Raw genomic sequence first — 26,638 nt, forward strand, 5'->3', positions numbered from 1 at the left:
TGTCTAACTTTGTTACTGCTGTATCCTCTGAGCGTATTAAACATTTAGTAAATGTTGGTTGAATGAATGGATTTGCCACTAGTTCCAGTCCTCATACCCTTTACTTCAATCACATTGTTCTCTGAACTCCACCCATATTTTCTTCCCTCTTCTCCCTTATTCTTTTCCCTCTGTCCATTCATTCACTCTATTCAACAAATATTTACTGAGTATCTACTATGTACTGGTTCTGGCAATACAGCGAGGACCAAAATAGGATCTCTGTCCTCATAAAACCTTACAATCCAGGGGAAGAAAGACAAATAAGTAATTAAAACACAATGTAGTAAGTGTGGTGATAGTGAGATTATTTAAGAGTATATAGGAGTATATAGGTGAGTCAGCTAACTCAGTCTAGAGGGGGTCAGGGAAGGCTTCCCAGAAGGAAGTGACGTCTAGAAATGATGCTTGAAGAGTGTGTAGAAATAAGTCAGGCCAAAGAAGGGCATAGAGAGGAGAATGGAGTGAGGAACAGGATAATATTCTAGGCTGAGGGAGTACCAGGACCATCTGGAATATTATTCTTCTGACAGTCATAATATCAGCTATAGTTTTAGCCCACATCTTTTTTAGCCAAGTCTCTTTACTGGCATTTATGGTATTCTGCCATGTACGTTGAAAGCTATCATTGTATCTATATTTTCTCCTTATGAGCCTAGTATGTGTCTTGAGCATGTGAAATGCATAATAAATATTGAAATAAGTAACTGTACAGTGCAGAAAACCTTATAGTATTTGAAATTTTGGTAAAATTAGGTAATTTTACATTTAACACATTGACTACCACACTAGAAAAAAAAATTTCCTGGGGCCATGGTGTTTTATTAAAACAAAACAATCCTTTCTAATTTGTTATTTTCTGTGCATGAATTATATGCAACACAATCCACATTTTTTAATTAAATTGTCAATATTAACTGTAATAATAAGAACATCAGCAAGTAAGATTTTCACAAACCAATTGCAGGGTTTCACTTCAAAAGGCCCTGGGCTCAAAACTAGTCTGTGTTAAATACAAGTCACATGGCAATCAGTGTGTTAATTGGCAAGTCATAAAAGTAATGAATAAATAATTGCACAGATATCTAAAATGCAGCTTAAAAACACTCTCACATGCAGTGTCAGGCTGATATCTGAGTGTACCCAGCTAGTTGCCTCATTGTATGGAAACCTTTAAGGTGTTAGACTGGGTGAGGCGTCTCACATCTGTAATCCCAGTGCTTTGGGAGGCTGAGGTGGGAGGATCAATTGACGCCAGGAGTTCAAGACCATCCTGGGCAACATAGCAAGAACTCATCTCTATAAAAATTTTTTTTTTTTTTTTTTTTTTTTTTTTTACTTAGCCAAGTATAGTGGCACATGCCTGTAGTCCCAGCTACTGGGGAGGCTGAGGCAGGAGGATTGCTTGAGCCCAGGAGTTCGAGGTTACAGTGAGCTGTGACTGTGCCATTGTACTCCAGCCTGGGCAAGAGAGTGAGACCCTGTCTCTAACTAATAAATAAATAAATAAAGGTGTTAGCATTTGTCAAAATTCATTGAACTGTATACCTAAAATAAGTATATTTTATTGTATATAAATTATACATAAAATAAATAAGGTGTAAGGATTAAAATGCACCCTAATAACATAAGTGAGGTGTAGGGATGGGGAGAATTAATACCCTAATTCCAATTAGCCAGCAATAAATGAATGGATTGCAGAAAACCTAGTAAGTGAAAGCTGAGTGTAGGGTGCGTATAATTTGTTCTGTACTCTATATAATGAAGCATATCTGATTGCTGATGCACTTATGGTAATATCAAAATTCATAAATTTACTGACTTCTTGTAATGTCTCCTATCTGAAATGTAAATGAATGAACACACTTATATATGCACTCTTACTTGTTTTTGGAACTGTCTGTCTCTCTCCCTTCCCTCCTAAGACTCCAAAGGAATGAAACAATTCTTTAAAATGATTGAAAAACATTATAACGTTTATTGCTGAAACAGACCGGCTTCTGTTCTTCTCCCAGAAATATGGTGGTGGCTTTGAAGGAGCTATCTATTCGGGGTGACTTTCGAACTACAGTCGAATACCTGATCAAGCTATTAGAGACTGAAAGCTTTCAGTTGAATAGAATTGACACTGGCTGGCTGGACAGACTGATAGCAGAAAAAGTACAGGTGTGTATTTCTCCACTTGCATAAACAGCTTCTAGGATTGGGTTCTTATGGACTTGTGGTGTGATTAATCCTGTCACTAAATGAAATTTATTTGATTCTAATGTAAATGGTTCTTGATCTACCTGGAAAATCTAAGAGTCAGTGTAATTTTAGCACTGTAAGAATTCTTATGTCTGTATTATATAGTCATTTTATATGTTCTAGTATTACTTCCTGAGGTATATTTGAAGAGAGGCATGCAGAGTTTGAAATACTTTTTCTTTCTTCATTTGAAGTTTAATCTGGTTCATAGTTGCCAACTTCTACATCTCCAGACGCTAATGAGAGGGGCCTCAGTTAAATCAACAGAGTTATCATTTGTTCCCAAATTGGTGGGCTAATCTAAATTATCCAAGATTTTGTATAAAACCATTAGATTCATCTAAATTTTCTGAAAGTCCAAATTTTGGCTATATACAGTAGCCAAATCTTTGTATCTTTTTGAATTTATTTCTGATAAAAGCCAGTCTTTAAGTTGGTCTTTGATCAGCTCAGTGGAAATCTTACAGAGAGTGGAAGGAAAGTTGTTTTTCCATCTCTATTCAAATGGTGTCTCTATTCAACTTCTAAAAGTAAATGTGTTCATTTTTCTCTCAAAAATTAGGCAGTGAAAATAGAGATTTTCATTGCTATCTGTTTATTCACAGCAAATTTGAGCCTGATTTCATCTGATGGGCTGTGGTACCAAGTGACCATGCTTTTGATCTGTTCTCTTTTTCTTTTTTTCAGGCAGAGCGACCCGACACCATGTTGGGAGTTGTATGTGGGGCTCTCCATGTGGCAGATGTTAGTCTGCGGAATAGCATCTCTAACTTTCTTCACTCCTTAGAAAGGTAGGCTTTGTTTCTTGTAGACTACACAAGAAAACCAATGTGGTCCTGAATACACGACTGAAGCTCAAAAGACACATTTGTTCTTCTGTCCATTCCTGTCACCTTATGAGTGGTACTTGTTATTCATAGACTGTGGTGGCAAGGGAGAGAGGGGATGTAGAAGTTTATGACAAGTTATTTTGTGACTCTCATCGCAGATTCTACAAATTAGCTTGTACCACAGTAAGAACAGATTGCTTTCTAAAAAACTGGAATCCAGCTACAATAAATATTGTGTCCTATATAAGCAACAAATCTCCCCAAACCCTGTTGATAAAAATCTGGTATTTATCCCTAGCATTGAACCCTAAATATTTTATGTATCACCTTTTAGGAATTAATAATTGAGGCTGATATTCAAGATGACCTCATGAGTCTTTCAAATAAAGGGTCAGACATGTATGGGGCTAAACTAATTTCTAACACTGATTCTGGAGACTGAGCTGTTCCTTTGAGTCCCCAGAGGAATGGTCCAAGGGGCTAATCACTTTAAAGCACTTTAATCACAGGCACTTTATTTCCTTCTGTGTTGTTAGACTTATGTCAGCTCCCTTTTGAAATGTCTGAAAGGAAGAAAAGAAACAAAATTTTAAAAATTGAACTGAGATTTCACAGTTACTCGAGGCCTATGATAAATATCTTTCACTCTGTTACTCTCATGCACTAAAACCAAAGCTAAATCCCTCAGTGTGCCTTTCAACTCCTTATAGACATTGGCCTCTTATTACCAATCCAGTCTTACTTATTTTTATTCCTCAACATACAATCTCTAACCTAGTGAAATGCTTTCTCTGTTGGTCTACAGATAGGTGACATGCAATCTCCTCTACAAGCCCCTTGCCCTCCTTTTTTAATGTTCTTGTTTTTAATTTATGTTTAAAATTGTATCTTGAAATAATTGCAGACTTTTAAGAGTTGAGTGAATAGTATGCGTAATTTCTATATATTCTTTGCCCAGGTTCACCAGTTACTAACAACTTGTCATACTTGCTTTATCACTCCCTTTCTCTCTTATTATCAAAAGTCTTTCTTGATGTTTCTCTCTTTAGTAATATCCTCCTTTTCTCCTCTACCGCTGCCTTTTTTTAAAGACCCCCAAATAAAGTCCCAGTTACTAGGAATAGATGAGAGTTGATTACACTGAAGTTTTTGTTATTTTTTAAAGTTTTATCTTTATTTATTTTAAGAACAAGTAATATATTCACATGGTTCAAAATTCAAAAGACACAAAAAGAATATGTCATGAAAAGTCTGAGGCTGTTCTTTCTTACCTCTGTTCTTTGACCACACCGTTTTCTTCCCTGTAGTCAATCCATGTTACCAGTTTCTTCTCTAACCTTCCAGAGGTATCCTAAACTTATATAAACATATACATGTAATATTTGTTTCTTTCCACCTCCTGGTTTTTTAAAACACAAATGGTAGCACACTCTGAGGCTGTTCTTTATCTTGCTTTTTTTACTCAACAGTATATTTTAGAGTGTTTCATATTAGTTGGTAAAAGGCTTCATCTTTTTAATGACTGTATTTTATTGTATATATGAAAAGATGCTCAACAGCACTAATCATTGGGGAAATGCAAATCAAAACCACAATGAGCTATCACCTCCCACCCATTAGGATGCCTGCTGTCAAAAAACAGAAAATAACAAGTGTTGGCAAGGATGTAGAGAAATTGCAACGCTTGTGCACTATTGGTGGGAATGTAAAATGGTACAGCCACTATGGAAAAACGGTATTGTAATTCCTCAAAAAATTAAAAATATGATATGGCAGTACCACTTCTGGGTATTCTGAACAAACTGAAAGTAGAGTCTCAAAGAGATAGTTGTACACCCTTGTTCATAGCAGCATTATTCATAGTAGATAAAAGGTGGAAACAACGCAAATGTTCATTGATGGATGAATGGATAAACAAAATGTGGTGTATACATACAGTGGACTATTATTCAGCCTTAAAAAGGAAGGAAGTTCTGACACAGGCTAAGACATGGATGAATCTTAAGGACATTAGACTTGGTGAAACAATCTAGTCATAAAACAACAAATACTACATGATTTCACTTATGAGGTATCAAGGGGAAAATGGAAGTTGTTGTTTAAAGGATATAGAGTTTCAGTTTTGCCAGATGAAAAAAGTTCTAGAGATTGGTTGCACAATAGTGTTAATATACTTACCACTGTAGAACTGTAGATTTAATAAAGGTTAAGATGATAAATTTTATATTATGTATATTTTACTATAATTAAAAATAAAAAATTCCATGATATGGTTCTTTCATCGTTTATGTGATCAGCCCCTTATAGATGGATAGTCCTATAGGTTGTTTCTAATCTTTTGATATTCCAGAAAATAATACAATCAGTAATCTTTTAGATTGCTTTATAAACTATTAGAACTTTCTAGAAGTAAGTGTCTTTTACATTGTTGTTCTTTCAGGGGTCAAGTCCTTCCAGCTCATACACTTCTGAATACAGTAGATGTTGAACTTATCTATGGGGGAGTGAAATACGTACTTAAGGTATGCTGAACTCCACTGAAGCCTGCACCTTACTTTTTGTCTCCCTTTGTTAGTAAGCTCTCTTTCTTTATGTCAAGAGGCAGGGGGAGATGTCTGATTTAGTGCAGGGCTGGAGGTGTTAGTGAAATTATAGTCATTATTTATGTCAGTAGCCTGAAGCAGTATTTCATGATTCTATGAAAATCTTTTTAGTTCCTCAACTTCACATATACTGCCAAAAGGTAAAGGAGAGATAGGGAACAACTAGAGCAGAGAGAAGCAACTAGGGTAACCCAATTTGCTTACGTCACGACCGAGCCATTCCTAACTCTGATGCAAATAGCTCCAGTGCCATGAATTAGCTTCCTTCTGACAGATCTTTCTTATCTCTGTTTTTACAGCATAGAATTTTGTCCCGGGCTCTACCTGGAAGGGATATACTGACTCACCTCTTCTCGTTCTCTTTCCCTTACAGGTCACTCGACAGTCCCCCAACTCCTATGTGGTGATCATGAATGGCTCATGTGTAGAAGTAGATGTACATCGGCTGAGTGATGGAGGACTGCTTTTGTCCTATGATGGCAGCAGTTACACTACGTACATGAAGGAGGAAGTAGATAGGTAAGTGGCTGAGGTGCATTTGCTGGTCACTGTATTCACCTTTTCTCTTCTTAGTCACTAGCTCTTGGAATTTTTCCAGGCCTTTTTTGGTACTCATTTTTAGTTAAAAAAAAATAGTACGTGCACTTAACAAAAACTTCAAGAGCGCTACAATGTTTACAATTAAAAACATGTCTACATGTCTGCTCCAATATGAGTGGACAATGAAGAATAAGTTACCCTTTTTATAAGGTTAGCTGTTAACCGTTTCTTGTATTTTTGTATGCATATACAAGTTACATATATATACATACTGCTCTTCCTTTAAATATATTTGCAAATAAAAATATCCTTTAAACATTGCACTTTATATTCTCTTTTAACATTTTGCAGGCTGTTCAATACCAGTTATAGTATTATGAGAATTAAATGAATTAACACATTTAAATTGTTTATAACATTGCCCACAACACAATTAGGGTTCAAGAAATGTTGGCTACTACATCATCATCATCTTTGTGTGTGTTTTTTTTAATAGAGGTACCTATTCTTTTTAATAGCCATGTAGTATTCCATTGTGTGACTGTACCCTAATTTATTTAATGTGACCCTTATTGAAGGAAATTTTTATTTGATATTATAAACAAAGATGCAGTGAATGTCCTCTCTATCTGTGTGTGTGTTTAGAATAAAGGTTTCAGTGTTTCTTTCTTTTAAGATTAACATTTCTACCATTCATTCCCCTTTACATCCTGAAGTGCTTTATTGGTTTATGTATTCCCACTTGTCTCTTAGATATCGCATCACGATTGGCAATAAAACCTGTGTGTTTGAGAAGGAAAATGACCCGTCGGTGATGCGCACACCTTCTGCTGGGAAGTTAATCCAGTACATTGTGGAGGATGGAGGTCATGTGTTTGCTGGCCAGTGCTATGCTGAGATTGAGGTCAGTGTGGTGAATGGACTATAGGGTCATGGGAGGGGAGGTAGAAAAAGGATCGGCTGGGGTGGACTAGGCTGAAAAATAGCAGAAAGGAAATAGAAATAGAAAAGAAAGAAAGTCAGTTGGTTTCATTGGAATTGTGAACCTTAAGATTTTAAAAACAATACAAAGCTTGCAGTTTTTCTTTGACAGATGAGGAATCTCTAGCTCTCATAATAGATACTTGAATGTTAGATACACTAACTGCTGGCTATATAGAGAACATATGATAGGTGGAGTCGGGCTCCAAAACAGAAAAGTAGTGGAATATGATGAATTCTAAGAAAGCCAACCACAGAGTACAGAGGGCTGCCTAACCCAAATCAAGGTAGGGTATGTAGTAAGGGAAAATATTCTGAAAGCAAGGACATTTGATCATAGTTTTGATAGATAGTAATAGAGCAGGTGAGAAAGGACAGGAAAGAGTGTTTAAATTTGAAGGACTAGCATGTATAAAATCTCAGAAATAAAAGAGTGGATGTATTTAGGGAACTGCACGTCTATATTGGTATTGCTTAAGAATAGACTCAAGTTTATGGGGAGTGGCAAGCAAAGATGCTAAAGAAGTAATGTGAGGTCTTGAACCTGAGGTCATGAAGGATCTTATAAGTTATACTAGTATAAGGTTAGACCATCCTGAAGGCAGTGGGAATCATTGAAGGATTTTAAGTGCAAAAGTGGTATGATGAAATCTGAGCTCTAGAATGATTGCTTCTAGTGACCTTGCTGGAGGTGTCACTAGGTGGGGACATCTCTTAGGAGGCTTTTAAAGTACTCTAGGCCAGAAATGATAAGGGCCTAAACCAAACAGATAGCAAGAGAGGAAGATTTTTGAGAGAGTTTAGAACCTGTCTGGGGTTGATAATTGGTAGATACGGGAGAGAGAGGAGTGCAGAATAACCCTTAGGGTTTTGCCTGGGTATCTTAGGTAGACAGACTGAGAGTGACAGCCTGGATCCACTGGTATGAGAAGACTAAATTCTTCCTCACTTCTAAGTACAAACCAAGTAAAATTATAAACTATGACAGAATGGTTTTAAAAGTTAAAAATGGGAAATGTCAGTAACTGTTATTATTTCCTAAAGCAAGGTTCTGAGAGATTTTCTAAAAAATGCTTGCCTTGGTAGTAGTCCCTAGGAGAGTTTGATAAATTCATATTTTTTTCTTAGGTATAGTCCAGCTTAGATGCTAAGGGAAAAACCAACCTCTTTTAAACATTTACCTGGGCCGGGCACGGTGGCTCACGCCTGTAATCCTAGCACTCTGGGAGGCCGAGGCGGGTGGATCACTCAAGGTCAGGAGTTCGAGACCAGCTTGAGCAAGAGCGAGACCCCGTCTCTACTAAAAATAGAAAGAAATTATATGGACAACTAAAATATATATAGAAAAGATTAGCCGGGCATGGTGGCGCGTGCCTGTAGTCCCAGCTACTCGGGAGGCTGAGGCAGTAGGATCGCTTGAGCCCAGGAGTTTGAGGTTGCTGTGAGTTAGGCTCACGCCAGGGCACTCACTCTAGCCCAGGCAACAAAGTGAGACTCTGTCTCAAAAAAATAAATAAATAAATAAATAAATAAATAAATAAAAATACACATTTACCTGTATAAAGAGAGGTCAGATTCTTAATTTATTATATTTTTCACTAAAGGTGATGAAGATGGTAATGACCTTAACAGCTGCAGAGTCTGGCTGTATCCATTACGTCAAGCGGCCTGGAGCAGCTCTTGACCCTGGCTGTGTAATAGCCAAAATGCAGCTGGACAACCCCAGCAAGGTTCAGCAGGTGAGTGGGAAGGTACTCTGAATATTTTTCTCCAAGAGCTGAAGAACATGGTAGTTTAGAGGGGCAAGTGATTTCAAGTGCTTGGTTTGCTGGTTTTTTCTTAAGCTGCTTTCTCCCCTTTTCTTATGCTTTTTATTTGTGCCGATAATATCGAGGAACTAGAGTTTGCAAGAGTTACTACAGTGCTAAGATTCTGTAATTTCCTCATGATGTTTCCCCCATTGACTTCTCTTCTGGTAGCTGGGCATAGTGAAAGGATGTCTTAATTTTGGACGATGACTCTTAAGTTGTAGTGGTGAGTTTGTACCCAGAATAGAAGGTAGTGGATGACTTGATCTCTTGTTGGGGTCGACAGGCTGAGCTTCACACGGGTAGTCTGCCACGGATCCAGAGCACGGCACTCAGAGGCGAGAAGCTCCATCGAGTGTTCCACTATGTCCTGGATAATCTGGTCAACATAATGAATGGATACTGCCTTCCAGATCCTTTCTTTAGCAGCAGGGTATGAGTGACTTATCTTGGGGAAGGGATATACAAATGTGGTACCTATTCTCCAAAATAGTTGAAAATTTCATAATGATTTTATAGAGGGTGGGAAAGAAAGCTGTTTGGCCTGGAACTCCATCACCTTTAGGTGTGGCATTTGAAGTCTTTAAATCCTTGCTTCTTATCTTTGTCATGGACTTCACATTTAATTGGGATTATTCCTTTTTAAACCAGAGAATAGGGGCAATGTTAGATGCTTACATTGCAATTTTACCTTTTTTTCTTTTTTTCTACATTGCAATTTTAAAGTAAGTACTATATGATAGTGAATCCTGATAGAGCTGACCCATGAATAACACAGATTTGAACTGCATGGGTCCATTTATATGTGGATGTTTTTCAACCAAACTCAGATTGAAAATACAGAATTTGTGGGATATGAAACCCACGTATATGGAGGGATGACTTTTCATATGCACAGGTTTCATCGGTCTGGTTGTGGGGGTTGAGTATGCACAAATTTTGGTATATGCAGGGGTCCTGGACCCAATCCCCTGTGTATACCAAGGAATGACTATATATAATTTTATTTTGGGAATTGTGTTAACTTTGGGTCGTATTTTATCATTTCTTTCTTAGGTAAAAGACTGGGTGGAGCGGTTGATGAAGACCCTCAGAGATCCCTCCCTTCCTCTCCTAGAATTGCAAGATATCATGACCAGTGTCTCTGGCCGTATCCCTCCCAATGTGGAGAAGTCTATCAAGAAGGAAATGGCTCAGTACGCTAGCAACATCACATCAGTCCTCTGTCAGTTTCCCAGTCAACAGGTATTTATATGATGATGGTATCATTATTTTCCACTGGCTACCAATGCTGGAGTTCATGTTGTAGAAATCCTTCCTCTTTGGATCCTCCAATGTTGACACTCTTTACAATTTTAAGCACTGTACTCTTCACAAAACTGCCTCAGGATATAAGCCCAATAGTGACAGTACTGTATGTGAAATTTAAAATATCTATGGTTATGAGAAAAGCATGCTTTGGCCATGTACTCCATGTAGCTTTATTCTTGGGGCTATTCCCTAATTAGAGGTATTTGCATGAATTTAAAGTAGAGGGATGTAGGTAGCTTTATTATCAGAGACTTCCTTACTACTGTCTCAGCAGTATCATTACACCTTGCCTGTAAAGCAGATTTTCGTGTAGGAAGTATAGCTAAGCAAGTGGGGAGTAAAGTTTGGATCTTGACCTTAAACATACCTCGCCTGTCAGAGCCTCTGGTAAGATGACAGTTTTTGTGATGTTGTCATTAATCTATCTGGGAAAGGGTAAAAAGAAGTAAAAGTTACTTGCTTATTTAGCCTAAGACCCTAAATAAACTATGCTCAGTAACTTCCAGCTGCTGCCAACATGTGAAAGATAGAAATTGTCATGTTATAACTAAGAAGATTCCTAGCAGTGATGCTGTAAAGGCTAATGCTTTGGGTCTCTTTGTTGGGAGGCTTCATTTTTTTCTCCTTTCTTATGCCATAGATTGCCAACATCCTAGATAGCCATGCAGCTACACTGAACCGCAAATCTGAACGGGAAGTCTTCTTCATGAACACTCAGAGCATTGTACAACTGGTACAGAGGTAGTTACATGTAACTCCAGATTCCATCCTCATACCTTCCTTTCTTTTCAGTGGTGAAGAGATTTACTTGAGGTTTGACTTCGAGAAATTGGGAACACCTTGTATCTTAGAAAGTACCTTGTATCTTCTAAATATCTTAGAATTATGAGCTAACACCCATACTCAATATTTCTGATGACTTCTTAATGTCCTACATCTTTCTTTCAATTATTCAGGCACAGAAATTTTGGTGTTTTGTTTTTCCTTGCCGTTTTGATGAAGCTCCTAATTTTTCTTCTGGCACAGGATCCATTATGACATTTGTTCTTCTTAGCTTATGGAACCAAGTGGTAGACTAAAGGGATATTCACAGAGCATTTTTAACTTTTAAGATACTTATAAATTTTTCAGATATCCCTTAGCCATTCAAGAGTGTGGTAATAACTTCTACTCAGCAGTATGAACTGAATCAGGGTGTTGTTAGGTAGGGCTACACAGTTTTTTGGTTTGGAGTTTTTTTTATTGTTTTTTGTTTTTGTTTTTATTTTTTCTTTTTGAGACAGAGTCTCGTTCTGTCACCAGGCAAATGCAGTGGCGTGATCACAGCTCATTGCAAGCTCAAACTCCTGGGCTCAAGTGATCCTGCCTCAGCCCCCCAGATATCTAGGACTACAGGCTCACGCCGCCATATCTGGCTAATTCGTAAATTTTTTGTAGAGATGTGGTCTTGCTGTGTTACCCAGGCTGGTCTTTAACTCCTGGCCTCAAGCAATCTTCCTGCCATGACCTCTTAAAGTGCAGGGATTATAGGTGTGAGCTACTGCGCCGGGCCTTTTTTTTTTTTTTTTATTTGACAAATAATAGTTGTACATATCCATGAGGTACATAGTGATAGTTTGATACATATAATGTATAGTGATCAGATCAGGGTAATTAGCATGTCCATTTCAAACATTTATCATTTCTTTGTGTTGGGAACGTTCAATATCCTAGTTATTTGAATCTATGTAATATGTTATTGTTAATTATAGTTATCCTAGAATGGTATAGAACACTAGAATTTTTCCCTCCTATCTAACTGTAATTTTGTATCTTTTAATATATGGATTTTTGTTTTTGTCTTTTTTCTTTTATTTAAAAAGTTTGTCTATAGTGAGATTTCATTTAGACTTGGATTTTTTTTTTTTTTGAGATAGAGTCTCATTCTGTCACCCCACCTAGAGTGCAGTGGCATCTTATGGCTCACTGCAACCTCAAACACCTGGGCTCAAGCAATTTTCCTGGCTTGGCCTCCTGAGTACGTGGGACTAGAAGTGCATGCTCCCATGCCCAGCTAATTTTTCTATTTTTTTTTTGTAGAGACAGGGGTCTCACTCTTGCTCAGGCTGGTCTCAAACTCCTGAGCTCAAGTGATCCTCCCACCTCAGCCTCCCAGAGTGTTAGGATTATAGGCTTGAGCCACTGTGCCTGGCCTAGACTTGGAATTTAAATTTATCTGGTTAGTTGATTCTAGGATGCCCTTTATTCAGAGGAAAAGCAATCCAATGGAAAGGCTAGAAAGTAAATTTGGCCCTCGGGTTTATTATTTAATAGTTTATTATTTAATAGTGTCGGCCCGTCAGGTTTTTTAGTGGAGACTTTTTCTTTTTTTTTTTTGAGACAGCGTCTCGCTTTGTTGCTCAGGCTAGAGTGAGTGCCGTGGCATCAGCCTAGCTCACAGCAACCTCAAACTCCTGGGCTTAAGCGATCCTACCGCCTCAGCCTCTCGAGTAGCTGGGACTACAGGCATGTGCCACCATGCCTGGCTAATTTTTTCTATATATAGTTTTAGTTGGCCAGATAATTTCGTTCTATATTTAGTAGAGACGGGGTCTCACTCTTGCTCAGGCTGGTCTCGAACTCCTGACCTTGAGCAATCCACCCGCCTCGGCCTCCCAGAGTGCTAGGATTACAGGCGTGAGCCACCGCGCCCGGCCTAGTGGAGACTTTTTCTATTTGCCTAGGTACCGAAGTGGCATCCGAGGCCACATGAAGGCCGTGGTGATGGATCTGCTCCGGCAGTACCTGCGAGTGGAGACACAATTCCAGAATGGTAAGCCCCTTCCTCAGGACTCTCTATCTAAGGAAGTTTCTGATTCTTGAGCAACCCAAACTATCCCTTTAGGACTGTGTGAGAGCTAAGCCAGTTTATCCTGTCACCAACATTTCCCATTAACAAACTCTACCGCCTTTCACCACTCCCTGAAAAACTGAACTTCCGTATCCACTAGTGCCAAAGATAAAACAGCAACAAAACATAGCGTGATGAAACGGTGAATCCAGTGTGTTTCTGGGAAAGGGCGGAGATAATTTTTCTGGTAGAGATCAGCATTCCTATTGACATCTTCTTGACCTTGTACAGTGAGAGTTGGTTGAGTCATGACCTAGCTGAAAATGAGAAACCCGTATCGGAAGAGCTTGCCTCTCAGCAGCTAATCCATGGATGGAACCCATCTGGGAAGGGCTCAGATTTTCCAGTACTTTTTGGTGTATCATTTAGGTGGAATTTATCCCTGGCTTTCCCTGAAGAGCTTCACTAAATGATGTATATAGTCTCTAAGTGTGAAATACCGTGGCTATGATTCTAAGTTATGTACTGCCTGTATTGCTTCCTGCCACAAGATGGCAGTGAAATACCACAGAATTTGAAACATTACCTAAATTATCTGTTCTCCCTTTTGTATCCTTTAAAAGATGTCTCTGCCACTTGTGACCCACAAAAATCCTCAAGTGGATATTAGCAGACTGAATCCAGCAATGCATAAAGTAATGTATTACCACCAAGTTGGCTTTATCCCACTAATGCAAGGTTTATTAACATTGGGAAGGTCAATTAATGTAATTTATCCTGTAGATTAGAGGAGGAGAAAATGTGGTCATCATCTCAAGATAATGAGGGAGGAGTGCGTTTTACAAAATTAAATATTCATTCATGAAAAACTCTTGGACACTAGGAGTGAAATGGAACTTTTTAAATCTTGTAAAAAGGACCCACAAAAAATCTGCAGGATATATTGTACATAATGATAAAATGTTTAAAGCATTCTCTTTACAATTAGGAATAAGACAAGGACAACTGCTATCATTACTTCTATTCAGCATCATACTGGATGTCCTAGCCAGTGCAGTAAGACAAGAAAAAGAATTAAAAGGTGCAAGAGCTCAATAGGAGTAAGGAAATAAATCTGCCACTGTTAGGCTTACTATGATGTCTACTTAGAAAGCCTCAAAGAATCCACAGATTTATTATTAAATTATTTAGTCTAACATGGTTGCTGGATAGAAAAGTCAACATACAGAATTCAATTCTATTTCTCTTCAGTAGAGCAATTGTTTAGAAAAACAATTTAGAAAAATCTACCATTTAAAATAGTAACCAAAAAGATGAAATACTGAGGAGTAAATCTAACAAAAAATGTACAAGCTTCTTTTGGAGAAAATTATAATCAGTGAAGAAAATCTAAGTAAATATCAAGGTCTTAAATTGGAATATACACAAGGTATCTAGAAAGTATCCAGCCATTATTAATATAACAGGAATGGTTTGCGTGACTTCAGTGTAACCTGGTAGCCAAGGAGAGTGGACTGGAATGTGCATGCGTGAACAATGATGACTTCTCTGTGCTAATCAGTGGGGCACTAGATGCTGTTGAGTGAGTGTGTGTACTGTGTGGCTATCGCATTCAAAATGACTGAGCAAGTAGAGCAACGATTGTCCATCAGTTTTTGTATTAAGCTTGAATATTCCTCCATGAAAACTATGCAGATGATTCAGAAGGCTTTCAGGGATGATGCAATGAGTGCAGGGCAAATAAAAGTGTGGCACAAACTCTTCAAAGATGGTTGAGAATCTGTTGAAAGTGATCCACATCCTGGAAGGCCTGCAACAAGCAAAACACCTGAAAATGTTGAATGCGTATGGGTTAGGTTAAGAGATGCTGCGAGAACTGTGTGAGATCCTAAAGTTTCCACTTTGAAGGGGAATGAGACATCATTGTCCTATGTACGATGTTTCCTGTATCTACTTCAATAAATGTCTCTATTTTTCATATTATGTGGCTGCATACTTTCCGGACAGACCTTGTTCACTATTACAAGGCTGTTGATTCTCCCTAAATTCATCTGTAGATTCATTGACATTCTAATAAAAATTCTATTGGAGTATTTTTGTGGAATTTGTCAAGCTAATTCTAAAATTTACATAAAAGAAAAGCCTGACAATAACCAAGATACTCCTAAAGAAATAGAAGGTGAAAATATTTGCCCAGTCAGATATCAAGATTCAATAGAAAGCCATATTAGTTAAGAAATTGTGATATTGGGGTAGGGACAGATTTGTAGATCAATGGAACTTAATAGCCGAGAAACAGATCTACCCATATGAAAACTTATCTTACGATAGAGCAGGCATTGTAGATCATGAGGAAAGGATAGATTTTTTTTTCAATAAATCATATTAGCACAATGGATTATTCATTTGTAAAACCAAAAAAAAAAAAAAAAAGGAAAGAAGGCTGGGTATGGTGGCTCATGTCTGTAATCCCAGTGCTTTAGGGTACCAAGGTGGGAGGATCATTTAAGGCCAGGACTTCAAGACCAGCCTGGGCAACATAGCAAGTCTTCATCTCTACAAAAATTAAAAAATTAGCCAGACAGTGTGGTGCTCATCTGTAGTTCCAGCTACTTGGGAGGTTGAGGAAGGGCTATTATTGCTCGAACCCTGAAGTTCAAGGTTGCAGCGAACTATGGTTGTGCCACTGAACTCCAGCCTTGGTGACAGAGCAATATCATGTCAAAAGAAGGAGAGAGAGAGAAGAGAAAGAAAAGAAAAGAAGAAAAACAAGAAATTGGATCCCTATTTTATACCTTAAAGACTAGCATATGTACTAAAGAGGCAAAACTCTTAAATTTTTAGGAGAATATCCTTATGACCTCAGGGTAGGGAAGATTTTTTGCACAAAACGTTTTGTACAAGACACAGCAAGTGCAGACTAGAAAGCAAAAGGTTGATTAATTCAACCCCACTTAAGAACTTCTGTTCATCAAAATACACCATGACAGACTGAAAATATAAGCCACAAAGTGGGAGAAGATAGTTACAAACTATACCCCAAACAAAGGGATTAGTGTCTAGAGAACAGCTATCAGTCAACCAGTAAAAAAACATCCTATTAGAAAAATGGGCAAAAGATATTTCACAGAAGAGGAACAAAGATAATCTATAAACTTAAAAAAAAGCTCAATGCCATTAGTAATTACAGAAATGTGAACCAAAACTATAGTGAGATTTGCAGACATTTAAAAGTCACATCATCTTTACTGCTTCTGTAAGTGGAATTGCAAATTGACATACTACTTTGGAGAACAGTTTGTCAGTACCTCATAAAGTTGGAACTTATTTGTATTCTTCAACCTAGTAATTTCATTCCTAGATAATATACTGTAGATAAACTCTTACATGTTTATTAGGAAACATATATAGGACTGTTCATAATTGCCAAAAAGACAAGAAACAATTAAATGTACACAAGTAGAATAGATCATTGAATTTTAGTATATTCCTACAATGGATTACTATACAGCAGGGAAAATGGATGAACCAAAGTACACACATAAACAAAAGGATGAATCTCAAGAACATAATGTTGAAGGAAAGAAATCCTGCAGTGATTCCATTTTTATCAGGTTCAAGAACTGGAAAATTAAAGTATACATACATTGGTGGTAAATGTAGAGAAAAGCCAAAGAATGATTAAAATAAGATTAAGCTTAGTAGCTGTTTCTGAGGAGGAGCACATAAGGGTCTTCAAAGATACTAAAGATGCTCTAAAACTTTAGTAGCTTTAAAATAGCTCATGGCTGTTTATTTATTTCAACTGTTAGTATATATTTTATATATTCTTCTGTATATGTATTTCACAATTAAAAGTCTTAAAAAAGGGAACACTTGGTATCATTGCTTTCTTTCTGTTAGTGTCTCCTCTCACCCCAGGTAAATGTATTCTTTTTATTTTCCCTGGTCCCAATAATTCCTACTGCCAAAGTGTATTTCTGTTGTTATTTCAAAAGTATGTCTTGGTAGGGAAAATTATGAATTTATATAGGATAAACAATTTTTAAACAGCTTCTATTTTGGTCTAAATGGTCTTTTATGAAATTGGCAGCTCTCTAGATTGTAGTCCACTGTCTTTCAAATGTATTTTAGTTTCATTTTGAAAGAAAAAAAAATGCTTATGTTGATCTCTAATATTTAAAACAGATAAAAGCAGAATTGGCCCTGGTTGAATATACTCTGTATTCTAGGAGACCATCATAATGCAGTTTGAATGTCACTGTTCTGGTTTGTAGCTTAACATGGAATCTGAATGAGGTGATAATCCTTTACTATTTTCATGATTTCATAAAATTCTGACCCTTGAGAATATTCAAACACTAATTCCTCTTTACTTGAAAATTTAATTCTGAGATAAGCTATTTTCTAAAGAACTGAATATTACTTATATCCCATGGTAGATAGCACTACAGTATACATGAGGCTTATACTTCTTTTGTAAAACATAGGTTTCCTACTTGGAACTAATGTGCCCCTGGTGGCCGTATGGAAGGCCAATGAAAATATGCATAACTTTAGTCTCCCTACAGACTTTTTGACTTAATGCAGGATTCTCCTTGATCTATACCTTGGTTTGGATTTGGAATTTCTAGGCATTGCTTAGCTGTTTCAAGGACTTGGGGAGAAATGTTGATTCTAGAGGTAGAAGCCACACTTCTTACGGATATTGATAAGTTTGGTGTGGTTTTGTCTTTTTGAGCTACGCTCTACCTACCAGTTAAGGTGAAACATTTTCAGTGAATCAAACATGGAGCCAGCATTTTAAGCTCTGGGTTAGACCTTAAAGATCATTAAGTTTAATGGTATTGACTTTTTTTTTTAAGCAGCAGAACCCTCTTTTCTAAGGAAATCATTCTAAGAAGCTAAATGAGAGAATTCAGAGTAAGAGTAGGGTTGGAGTTATTCCCAACCTCTCAGCATTTAAGGCATCCCCCCCGCCCCCAATTTTTTAAATGTGGTGAAATCAAGGCCTGGAGAGGTAAAATGATTTGCCCAGGAGCACCTAGTAAATTGGTAACAGAACTAGGCCTTGAGCCCCCAGGTCTTACATCTAAATTGCCTGATTCTAGTCCAGTATTCCTTTTATTAAATCACACTGCCAGTGCTGTACAAATTCATCCAAGAATATTAAGATATTTCTTCTCACTGCTCATCAGGTGATTTATAGGCATTAAAAAAACAAATAGCATGTAAATGTGAACATACATATGGGGTGAAGACTAGTTCCTTTTGCTGCTTGCAGGTCACTATGACAAATGTGTGTTCGCCCTTCGGGAAGAGAACAAAAGTGACATGAACACTGTACTGAACTACATCTTCTCTCATGCTCAAGTCACCAAGAAGAATCTTCTGGTCACAATGCTTATTGTGAGTATCATTTTTCAGAACCTCTAAGGATGGTTGATACTATGCAAAAAGTATTTTTTCCTTCTGATGTCTGTGGTCAGAGAAAAAGCTACTGTCTTTTGTAATTATGGGATGAGTGGGGCTTGGCTTGTGGATTAACAATTTCTTACATCTACCTTTGTCCTTGATCTGAAGGAACTGCTCTAGTTAGGAAAGGACTGTACTGGCTGTTACACGTATAGTCATGCACAGGAACGCAAATCCTTTGATCCTGTTTAGAAATTCCCCATGCTTCACATTCCTGTTGTCATCATGACAGCAGCTTTAAAGTTTAATCTTATCTAGCTAATGTACACTATCATTTTAACTCTTGTTGGTGCCATAGTTATAAGCAATAGCTCTCATGTCAAAGAACAAAACAAAACTATTAGAAATCCAGCACTACCCCTCCACCACCAAAGCAACTTTAATCCCTGTTAGTTTTATGTATTAATACATGAAAATCTAAGCTCAAATTATTGTATTGATAAAAAGTATACGATTTTGTCCCCATAACCTAGTAATATAAGAATTAGCAGAAAGTAGGAATGAGAGGTAAGACTGGTCAATGTGAATAGGACTAATGTACATTTGACCAATGTGTAGAATTTTTGTGGACTTAAGGGTTTTTAAAGATGATTTGCAAGTCCTTCACTTCTAGATCTTTCTGGTTGAGTTAATTCTAGGAATCAGAACAATAGGACTATTCTTAGTATCCCTCACCCCCCTGGTCCTGAGCAATTGCCTTGCTGCTTCATGCTCATCTTTTTGGGGGACTGTAGTACCTTTTCACTCCTAGAGTTTTCTTCCTTGTCCCTTTGTGGAATCAGCGTTCTTGGTACCTTAATTCTATCATTTCTTCTTGGAGGAAAAAAACCCAAAATCTTCATGGCCATTTTTTATTTCAATTAGAATGAAGGGAAACTATCATCCTCATATCTCTGGTTAACAACAGTGCCACTCATTCAGTTATCTACCAGCTGGTTTACTCTAAAGAATGTAACATTTTTAAGAATAGCCTTTTTAAATAAAAAGAATAACCTTTTTAAAATAGGTAATTACAGGAAGGGTTCATTACCTTTGCTACCCTAGAATGGCTGGGTTGTGGGGAAACCAGAAGATGCATTTGAGAGGGGAAAAAAAATATGTCAGCACTATGTAATATTTCAACTTCCCCAAGTGACAGGTTTCAGCAAAGAAATGATACGATCTATGGCAACTTGCTAATTTTTTTTTCTCAGTTCGGAGAGGGACGAAACCTCAGACTATTTAGATTTTTTTTTATTTTAATGAAAGAATTGTTAATTCTCATTTGGATAAAGCCACGACTTTGTGACAGAAAAGGGTAATGATGAGGGGGATAGAAGAATCTGTCAGTTTGGACCTAAAATGGGGTGGAATTTGCCTGTATAGGAAGCTAATTACGGTGAGTTTTTCATCTTATTATGATTACCTTTTTAAGAACTTAACAGTTTTCTGCGCTAAAAATAGACCAAAGCCCAGAATCCTTGGAGCAGCAGAAGAGTAATGATCGTCCAAGACTGTCGCTGGGTTTCTTAAATTCTAATTTGTAAGATATAGGGGCTCGGCTCACTCCTTTTGCGGAGTGATTGTAAGTAACGCTTGCCTTAAGAATCTCATTATTGGAACACGGAGCCATATTTCCTCTGAGAATTCTGGAGTAGCTTTGAGCCGGGGCTGTTCATTTCTCAAGTAATCACACTGGTGTGATGGAGAGAGAAAATGGCAGCTGTTCGGAGCTCAGGCCTTCAATTTTCTTCAGAGTCCAGTCACTCAAGTGTGTAATTACACGGGGGGTGCTGCAGAGGCGTTGGGCCCTGTCAGAGAACTGGTTTGAGGCTTTGCTTTCTGCTTTTGCCAGTCAGGACAGGCAGAAGCCAATGGGACTCTGACTTGCTGCTTTCCCCCCCCATTCCAACCCCCCCACCTTGTATCCTGATTACTTCTTACCTGCACGGATAGTACCCAAACTTTCTTTCCGACAGGCTGAGCTCTTTGGAGAAAAGAGCTGTTTCAGAGTTTGGGTTTGTGTGAATAGGAAAGAGGAGGAGGAGAAGGAGGCGGAGGAGGAGGACAGTTGAAGATGCAAATGAAAAAGCTGGATTTGTCCTTTTCTTTATTTTGGCATCATCATGTTTTTTTCAACAAAACAAAACAAGACTCAGTAAGCTTAATAGGATCTGTAAGCTTTCCTATCATTAATTTCTTTTGAAATATTAGTTTTCACTTCATCTTAGAGATTTGGAAATCAAGAAGTTAATTGATATGGTTAAGCTCAGGGCCGGCTAGCAATGACTTACGGAACATGGATAAAGCTCAGATGGTGCACCTTTCAGATCTAATATTACTGAATGCCAGACATGTCTCCCTCTTTCCTTCTTTGGCAATGGTCAGCCACTCCCCCTTCCCCCTTCCTCGCCCTTCTCCTGCCCCACATCTGCGTTAATGGCAGTAGCTGGTGAGAGCCATTTTAGTTGTCTGGATTACTCTTTCTGCAGGTCTTACTGTCTTTTACAGGTGTCACCTCGACATGGTAGCACTTTGATTCCCTCAGCTTGTGTTCTCTGCTGGTTACCCTTTCTTTGCTTACGTTGGCTTCCTTATTGATGGTTATGTGCCCAGCATTCCAATCTCTGCTTTCTAGAAGCAGGAACGTTGATAGTGTGCTTTGCTGAGCTAGTTGATGATTTCTGGGGCTTTTGAACCTAGAGAGAGAAATCAAGAAAATCAAGCTTCTGTGAATCAATGTCACGAGATATGGGCTGCTCCAGTAAAGAGGTACGTTGATCCTCTCTGGGTGTTAGCATAACTAGTGGCAACTTGTCTCAAGGACTCTTAAGAAATTTCTTCTAATCTTTCACTGTGTCTGGAAAGCAGAATATCAAGTAAAAGGCTAAAGTCTCATCAAGTTGCCTCCATTTGGAGGAACATTGTGGCACAATTGAAAATGAAGTCTGGAAGGCCAATGATAAATTTATTTTTTGAAAGCTCTTCTTATTTCATAAATTTAATTTTATATGAAAAATCTTAGAGCTTAGAACATTGTTTATGTTTGCTTAGAGATATTTAAGGGACTCTTTTGCCAAATTAAGCTATTTGGTACAAATAAAAAGTATTGGTACCCTCATAGTTATCTAGATGGCAATGTACATATTTTATAACCACCTTGATGCTGAGTAGTCTTCCCTTCACTGCTTATATTTTAACTCTGGTAGGGGCCACAAGAACTTGTTATAAACTGTGCTTCCGTACGAATAATGTCATGCATATGAGCCTCTGACTTGGTTTCAACAGGGAACATTTAAAATGTTGATCAGCACCTTTCCTTACTCTTCCTAACATGACTACAACTATTAGTAATCTTGTCCAACGTGTAAATAAATAACAGTCTTTCTTAGTAATTCCAAGTTTATTGAATAAGGGTGATATTAACAATTTCTTGTTAAACCTGTCCCATGACATCTTTGGAATGTCAAAAAATCCATGTGAGGCTGGAAGAAGCTGAAAGAAGTCCTTTGACAGTGGGATTAGTGCCTCACCCAACTGAACAGTGTCTTGAGAGCATTACACATAAGATCACATTCTTTTCATTTTGAATTGCCTGCCTTAGAGGCATTTAATGCCTGGGATACTAAAATCAAATTGGGCTATATATTGGGCTCTTCTGTGAGTCAGCTGCATAACTTTGGCTATGGTTTTGATACTTCAGGATAAACTAATGGAAGTAGTGGTTTATTCATACTGTTTGATATATCACATCCCAGAAAAGTCTGATTTCTATACTTTATCACAAGGAGCCCAGGAAGATTGTCAATTTGTGGTCATGAACAAATAATTAGTTCACTTTTTTTTTTTTTTTTTTTTTTTTTTTTGAGACAGAGTCTCACTTTGTTGCCCAGGCTAGAGTGAGTGCCGTGGCGTCAGCCTAGCTCACAGCAACCTCAAACTCCTGGGCTCAAGCGATCCTCCTGCCTCAGCCTCCCGAGTAGCTGGGACTACAGGCATGAGCCACTATGCCCGGCTAATTTTTCTATATATATATTTTTAGTTGTCCATATAATTTTTTTCTATTTTTAGTAGAGACGGGGTCTCGCTCTTGCTCAGGCTGGTCTCCAACTCCTGACCTTGAGCGATCCACCCGCCTCGGCCTCCCAGAGTGCTAGGATTACAGGCGTGAGCCACCGCGCCCGGCCTAGTTCACTTTTATTTTTTCTAATCTCCATGGTTCACTTTTCTTACTCACAAGGTTCTTTTTCCCTAAGCCCCTTTTCACTTCCTTTCTTTCATAGTGGAAAGATGAAATAAAAAAGTGGTTTTGTATGTTTTGCTTTGTTTTGTTTTTCAAGTTAGAACATGATTTGTAGCTAAGCAAGAAGATGACAACATTTTTCTTTATTTTAATCTCTAAAGGTAAACTTAGATTTCCTTTAAAGCAGCAGTCCCCAACCTTTTTGGCACTAGGGATTGGTTTCATGGAAGACAGTTTTCCCACAGACCAAGGGTGGGAGGGGTGCGGGGGATGGTTTTGGGATGATTCAAGTGCATTACATTTATTGTGCTAACCTCTCTGCTAATGATAATCTGTATTTGCAGCTGCTCCCCAGTGCTAGCATCACCACCTCAGCTCCGCCTTAGATCATCAGGCATTAGATTCTCATAAGGAGCACGCAACCTAGATCCCTTGTATATGCAGTTTACAGTAGGGTTTGTGGTCCTATGAGAATCTAATGCCACTGCTAATCTGACAGGAGGTGGAGCTTATGTGGTTATGCCAGCAATGGGGAGCTGCTGTAAACACAGATGAAGCTTCCCTGGCTCGTCCGCTCATCTCCTGCTGTGTGGCCTGGTTCCTAACAGACCACAGACCGGTACTGATCTGTGGCCTGGGGATTGGGGACCACTGCTTTAAATGGAAAACATTCCATATCAAATCTGATATAGGTTGGGGAGGCGACTATTGTTCTTATTTTGTCTTGTTGGCTTTTGTCATGTCTGGCTATTTGCATAGTAACTGAGCTGTGGCATTACCCATAACACGGCTTGTTTTTAGACCTTCTGGTGGGTCATTCTGATGATTGCAGTAGGTACCTCCAATATGTTTGCTCCATTAGGAAAAGAGGGATTTAGTAGGAAAAACTTATCTTGGTTTCTCTGCCCACTGGTGTCTGTCTTTTATTTCCTTCTGTCTTTCTATGGTCTTATCTCTGGTGATTTTATGTATTCCCTTGAAACTCTATTTTGCTCATTAGTTCTCAGAAAAAGATGAGACTTAGTTGCATTTTCTTTCTCCTCTTTGCTTTTATGCCTAGAATAGGTGGAACAGGTCCTCTAATGAACAGAACCCTGGATTTCTCTTCACTTTAATAGCAGCTTTTATTTTTCTCACTCAGATGAGTGAATTCTCTGTGTTAAATGGATGAAAATAATACTTGCAGTTGCTTAACTATAAATCCCATCATATGTTTTGACTCAGGATGGTTGGAGCAGACCTCTGGTTGGTGGATTGGGGAACCAGAATCTCATTTTCTGGGGGAAAAAAAATTGAGAAGCCTTCTTCCCAGCATAATGGTTTTGAGTACTCCCAAAGTATTTACCTGTGGAAGGCTGTAGGGGTTTTTGGAAAAAGTGTTGTGGGGCATGTATGTTTTCCCCAAGGGCCGAAAGTCCCATGGTTTTGTTTATACTGCTGTGATAAGGGGCTCTAAAAAGTAACCCTGAGATGGCAAAGGTTAGGTATGAAGTAGAGATTCTTCAAGGAAAGGGCTGATATCAAGATGGGGAGAAGATTAAAAAGCAGCAACAGGTAGACCCTTTGTGATCTGGTTGTCTTTCAAGTCCCATTGAGGGAGAGAATAAAGATTTACTAAACTATAAAGGCCGAGATTTCAAACTCCAATTAGAAGAAATGATATCTAAATATATATATTTTATATGGTGTGATATTAAGAACTACCACCAATAGCTCTGTAAAATTAAAAAAGGACAGACATTTATAAAAACTGCATTTACAGTTTTTCAGCTTACATGGATAATGGATGAATTTAGGGAATAAACTAATATTCCATTGGACTCCAGTAGAAATATTTCTCTTTCAATACAATAAGGAGTAACATTTTTTAATGTTTAGAAGAGGCAGGACCCAATACTGAATAAACGGTGGATTTTATAGTAGGAGCATGTTTTTTTCCTCTAAACCAGCTAAGGATTCACCATGTTCATTTATTTATTTTTATTATTATTTTTTGGAGACTAGGTCTCACTCTTTTGCCCAGGCGGGAGTGCAGTGGCACTATCATAGCTCACGCAGCCTCAAACTCCTGGGCTCAAGTGATCCTCTTGCCTCCACCTCCCAAGTTGCTGGGACTACAGGTGTGCACTATTAGCCACACCTGGCTAGTTTGTCTTATTTTTTTTGTAGAGGCGGAGTCTCCCTGTTTTGCCCAGGCTGTTCTCAAATTCCTGGCCTCAAGTGATCCTCCCTCCTCGGCCTCCCAAAGTGCTGGGGATTACAGGCATGAGGCATCACTCCTAGCCAGGATTCATCATGTTTAAATATCATGGAATGATTCTTGGTACAGGAAGAGGATAAATGATTTTGGGTACAGAATTGCCAGAATATGGGATGGTGTTTTTAATTAGTATGTATTTATAAATGAAAACTTTGTTCTTATGTTTCTGTTTTGCATCCTCCTGGGATGCTGAACATTTGGTTTGTGGAATGAAAACCACCAGGGTGGTTCCTTTTGCCTTGTTTCTACCTTCTTTCCAAAAATGGAAGAGGAAACAGGAAGGTCTTTAGTCCCTGTATTATTTGAGACTTCTTAAAACTTTGAGACATCATCTGTTATTTCCTACTCGTAATCCCCTTGACCCCTTTTAGTAGTCTCTGATGATTTCTACTGCATGTTAAAAATATAGTGTTGATTTATAAAGAAATACATTAGGAATTTTGAATCTGAATGACTGAGGTATTTGGGCTGCTTCTCTTTAGCAGAACTTCCTCTGGGATCTTCTTTACCACATTGTTTAAGGTAAAAATAATAGGGAGGTTACATTTTACTATTAATTTAGCTGTGTTTACTTAGTTTTCATTTGTTTTCTCCATTTCAAAATCCTGTCCACCTTATATTTTTAATGTGGATCTGTATGTTCTTTTTTAGGATCAGTTGTGTGGCCGGGACCCTACTCTCACTGATGAGCTACTGAATATCCTCACTGAGCTAACTCAACTCAGTAAGACCACCAATGCTAAAGTGGCGCTTCGAGCACGCCAGGTAAGGTAACAAAAGAACATTGGTTATCTTGAAGGGGGGGTGGTTTTCATGGATTGGGCAGCCCTAGACTCAATGAGCTTTTACTTAATCACTTTACAAAGATCATGCAATTTTCTATGTATGCCATGTTTTCCTCTGAACAAATATTTTCATGTGGTATATGTTTTTTGAAGAGAAAGGAAAATATTAATGTTGGGTCTCTTTAAAATAGGAGCCCTTTCCCGTTAAAAAATATCCTGTTATCATTCCCTACCCTCCCAAGTATCTGTGTGATAGTAAACCAGGGTCAGGTGGAGGAAAGGACACTGAGGGAAGGAAATAGACTCAATATTTCTTACTTCCCAAAGGGAGCTTAGAAGCAGATGAAAACTTTTAAGTGTATAGGAAATAATCAAGTGTGGAAAGCAGAAAGATAATGAAATGAATCTTAGGCACTAGCGGTCAGAACAACCCCAGAGAAGTCCGGTTAGTTTCACCCTGCAATCTTCATTTCCATTCCAAAGGGTTTCAGCAGGGAAGCCCAGCGATGGTGCTCCCTTTGTGTTTCAGTGCATGGGCATTGACAAGGAAGCAGCATTTGAAGCTGTTCAGTGACCTTCTGCTTTCTCTACAATTGTATCCATGTCAGTGAACTGCTCAAAGTTATTGAACCTCTCAGTGACCTGCTGAGGGTATTCAGATCCTATCGTGTCCCTGTTTGTTTGTTTGTGACACTGCTTTCACTCCC

General features: G+C 38.2%; 1 protein-coding gene across 2 annotated transcripts in view; it reads left to right on the plus strand.

Moving 5' to 3' along the window:
- Positions 1-26,638, plus strand: part of ACACA (acetyl-CoA carboxylase alpha) — a 233,382-nt gene that overhangs the window by 79,087 nt on the left and 127,657 nt on the right. For both annotated transcript variants that reach the window (XM_069482312.1, XM_069482311.1), the window contains 12 exons: positions 2,055-2,205; positions 2,974-3,077; positions 5,557-5,638; positions 6,093-6,238; positions 7,013-7,163; positions 8,845-8,979; positions 9,335-9,481; positions 10,105-10,293; positions 11,000-11,100; positions 13,083-13,171; positions 18,474-18,598; positions 25,798-25,911. In XM_069482312.1, coding sequence (XP_069338413.1) covers positions 2,055-2,205; positions 2,974-3,077; positions 5,557-5,638; positions 6,093-6,238; positions 7,013-7,163; positions 8,845-8,979; positions 9,335-9,481; positions 10,105-10,293; positions 11,000-11,100; positions 13,083-13,171; positions 18,474-18,598; positions 25,798-25,911 — 1,534 coding nt within the window. The remainder of the gene's footprint in view (positions 1-2,054; positions 2,206-2,973; positions 3,078-5,556; positions 5,639-6,092; positions 6,239-7,012; positions 7,164-8,844; positions 8,980-9,334; positions 9,482-10,104; positions 10,294-10,999; positions 11,101-13,082; positions 13,172-18,473; positions 18,599-25,797; positions 25,912-26,638) is intronic.

The sequence above is a fragment of the Eulemur rufifrons genome, chromosome 9 (assembly GCF_041146395.1).
Source record: "Eulemur rufifrons isolate Redbay chromosome 9, OSU_ERuf_1, whole genome shotgun sequence".
In the NCBI taxonomy this organism is placed as follows: Eukaryota; Metazoa; Chordata; class Mammalia; order Primates; family Lemuridae; genus Eulemur; species Eulemur rufifrons.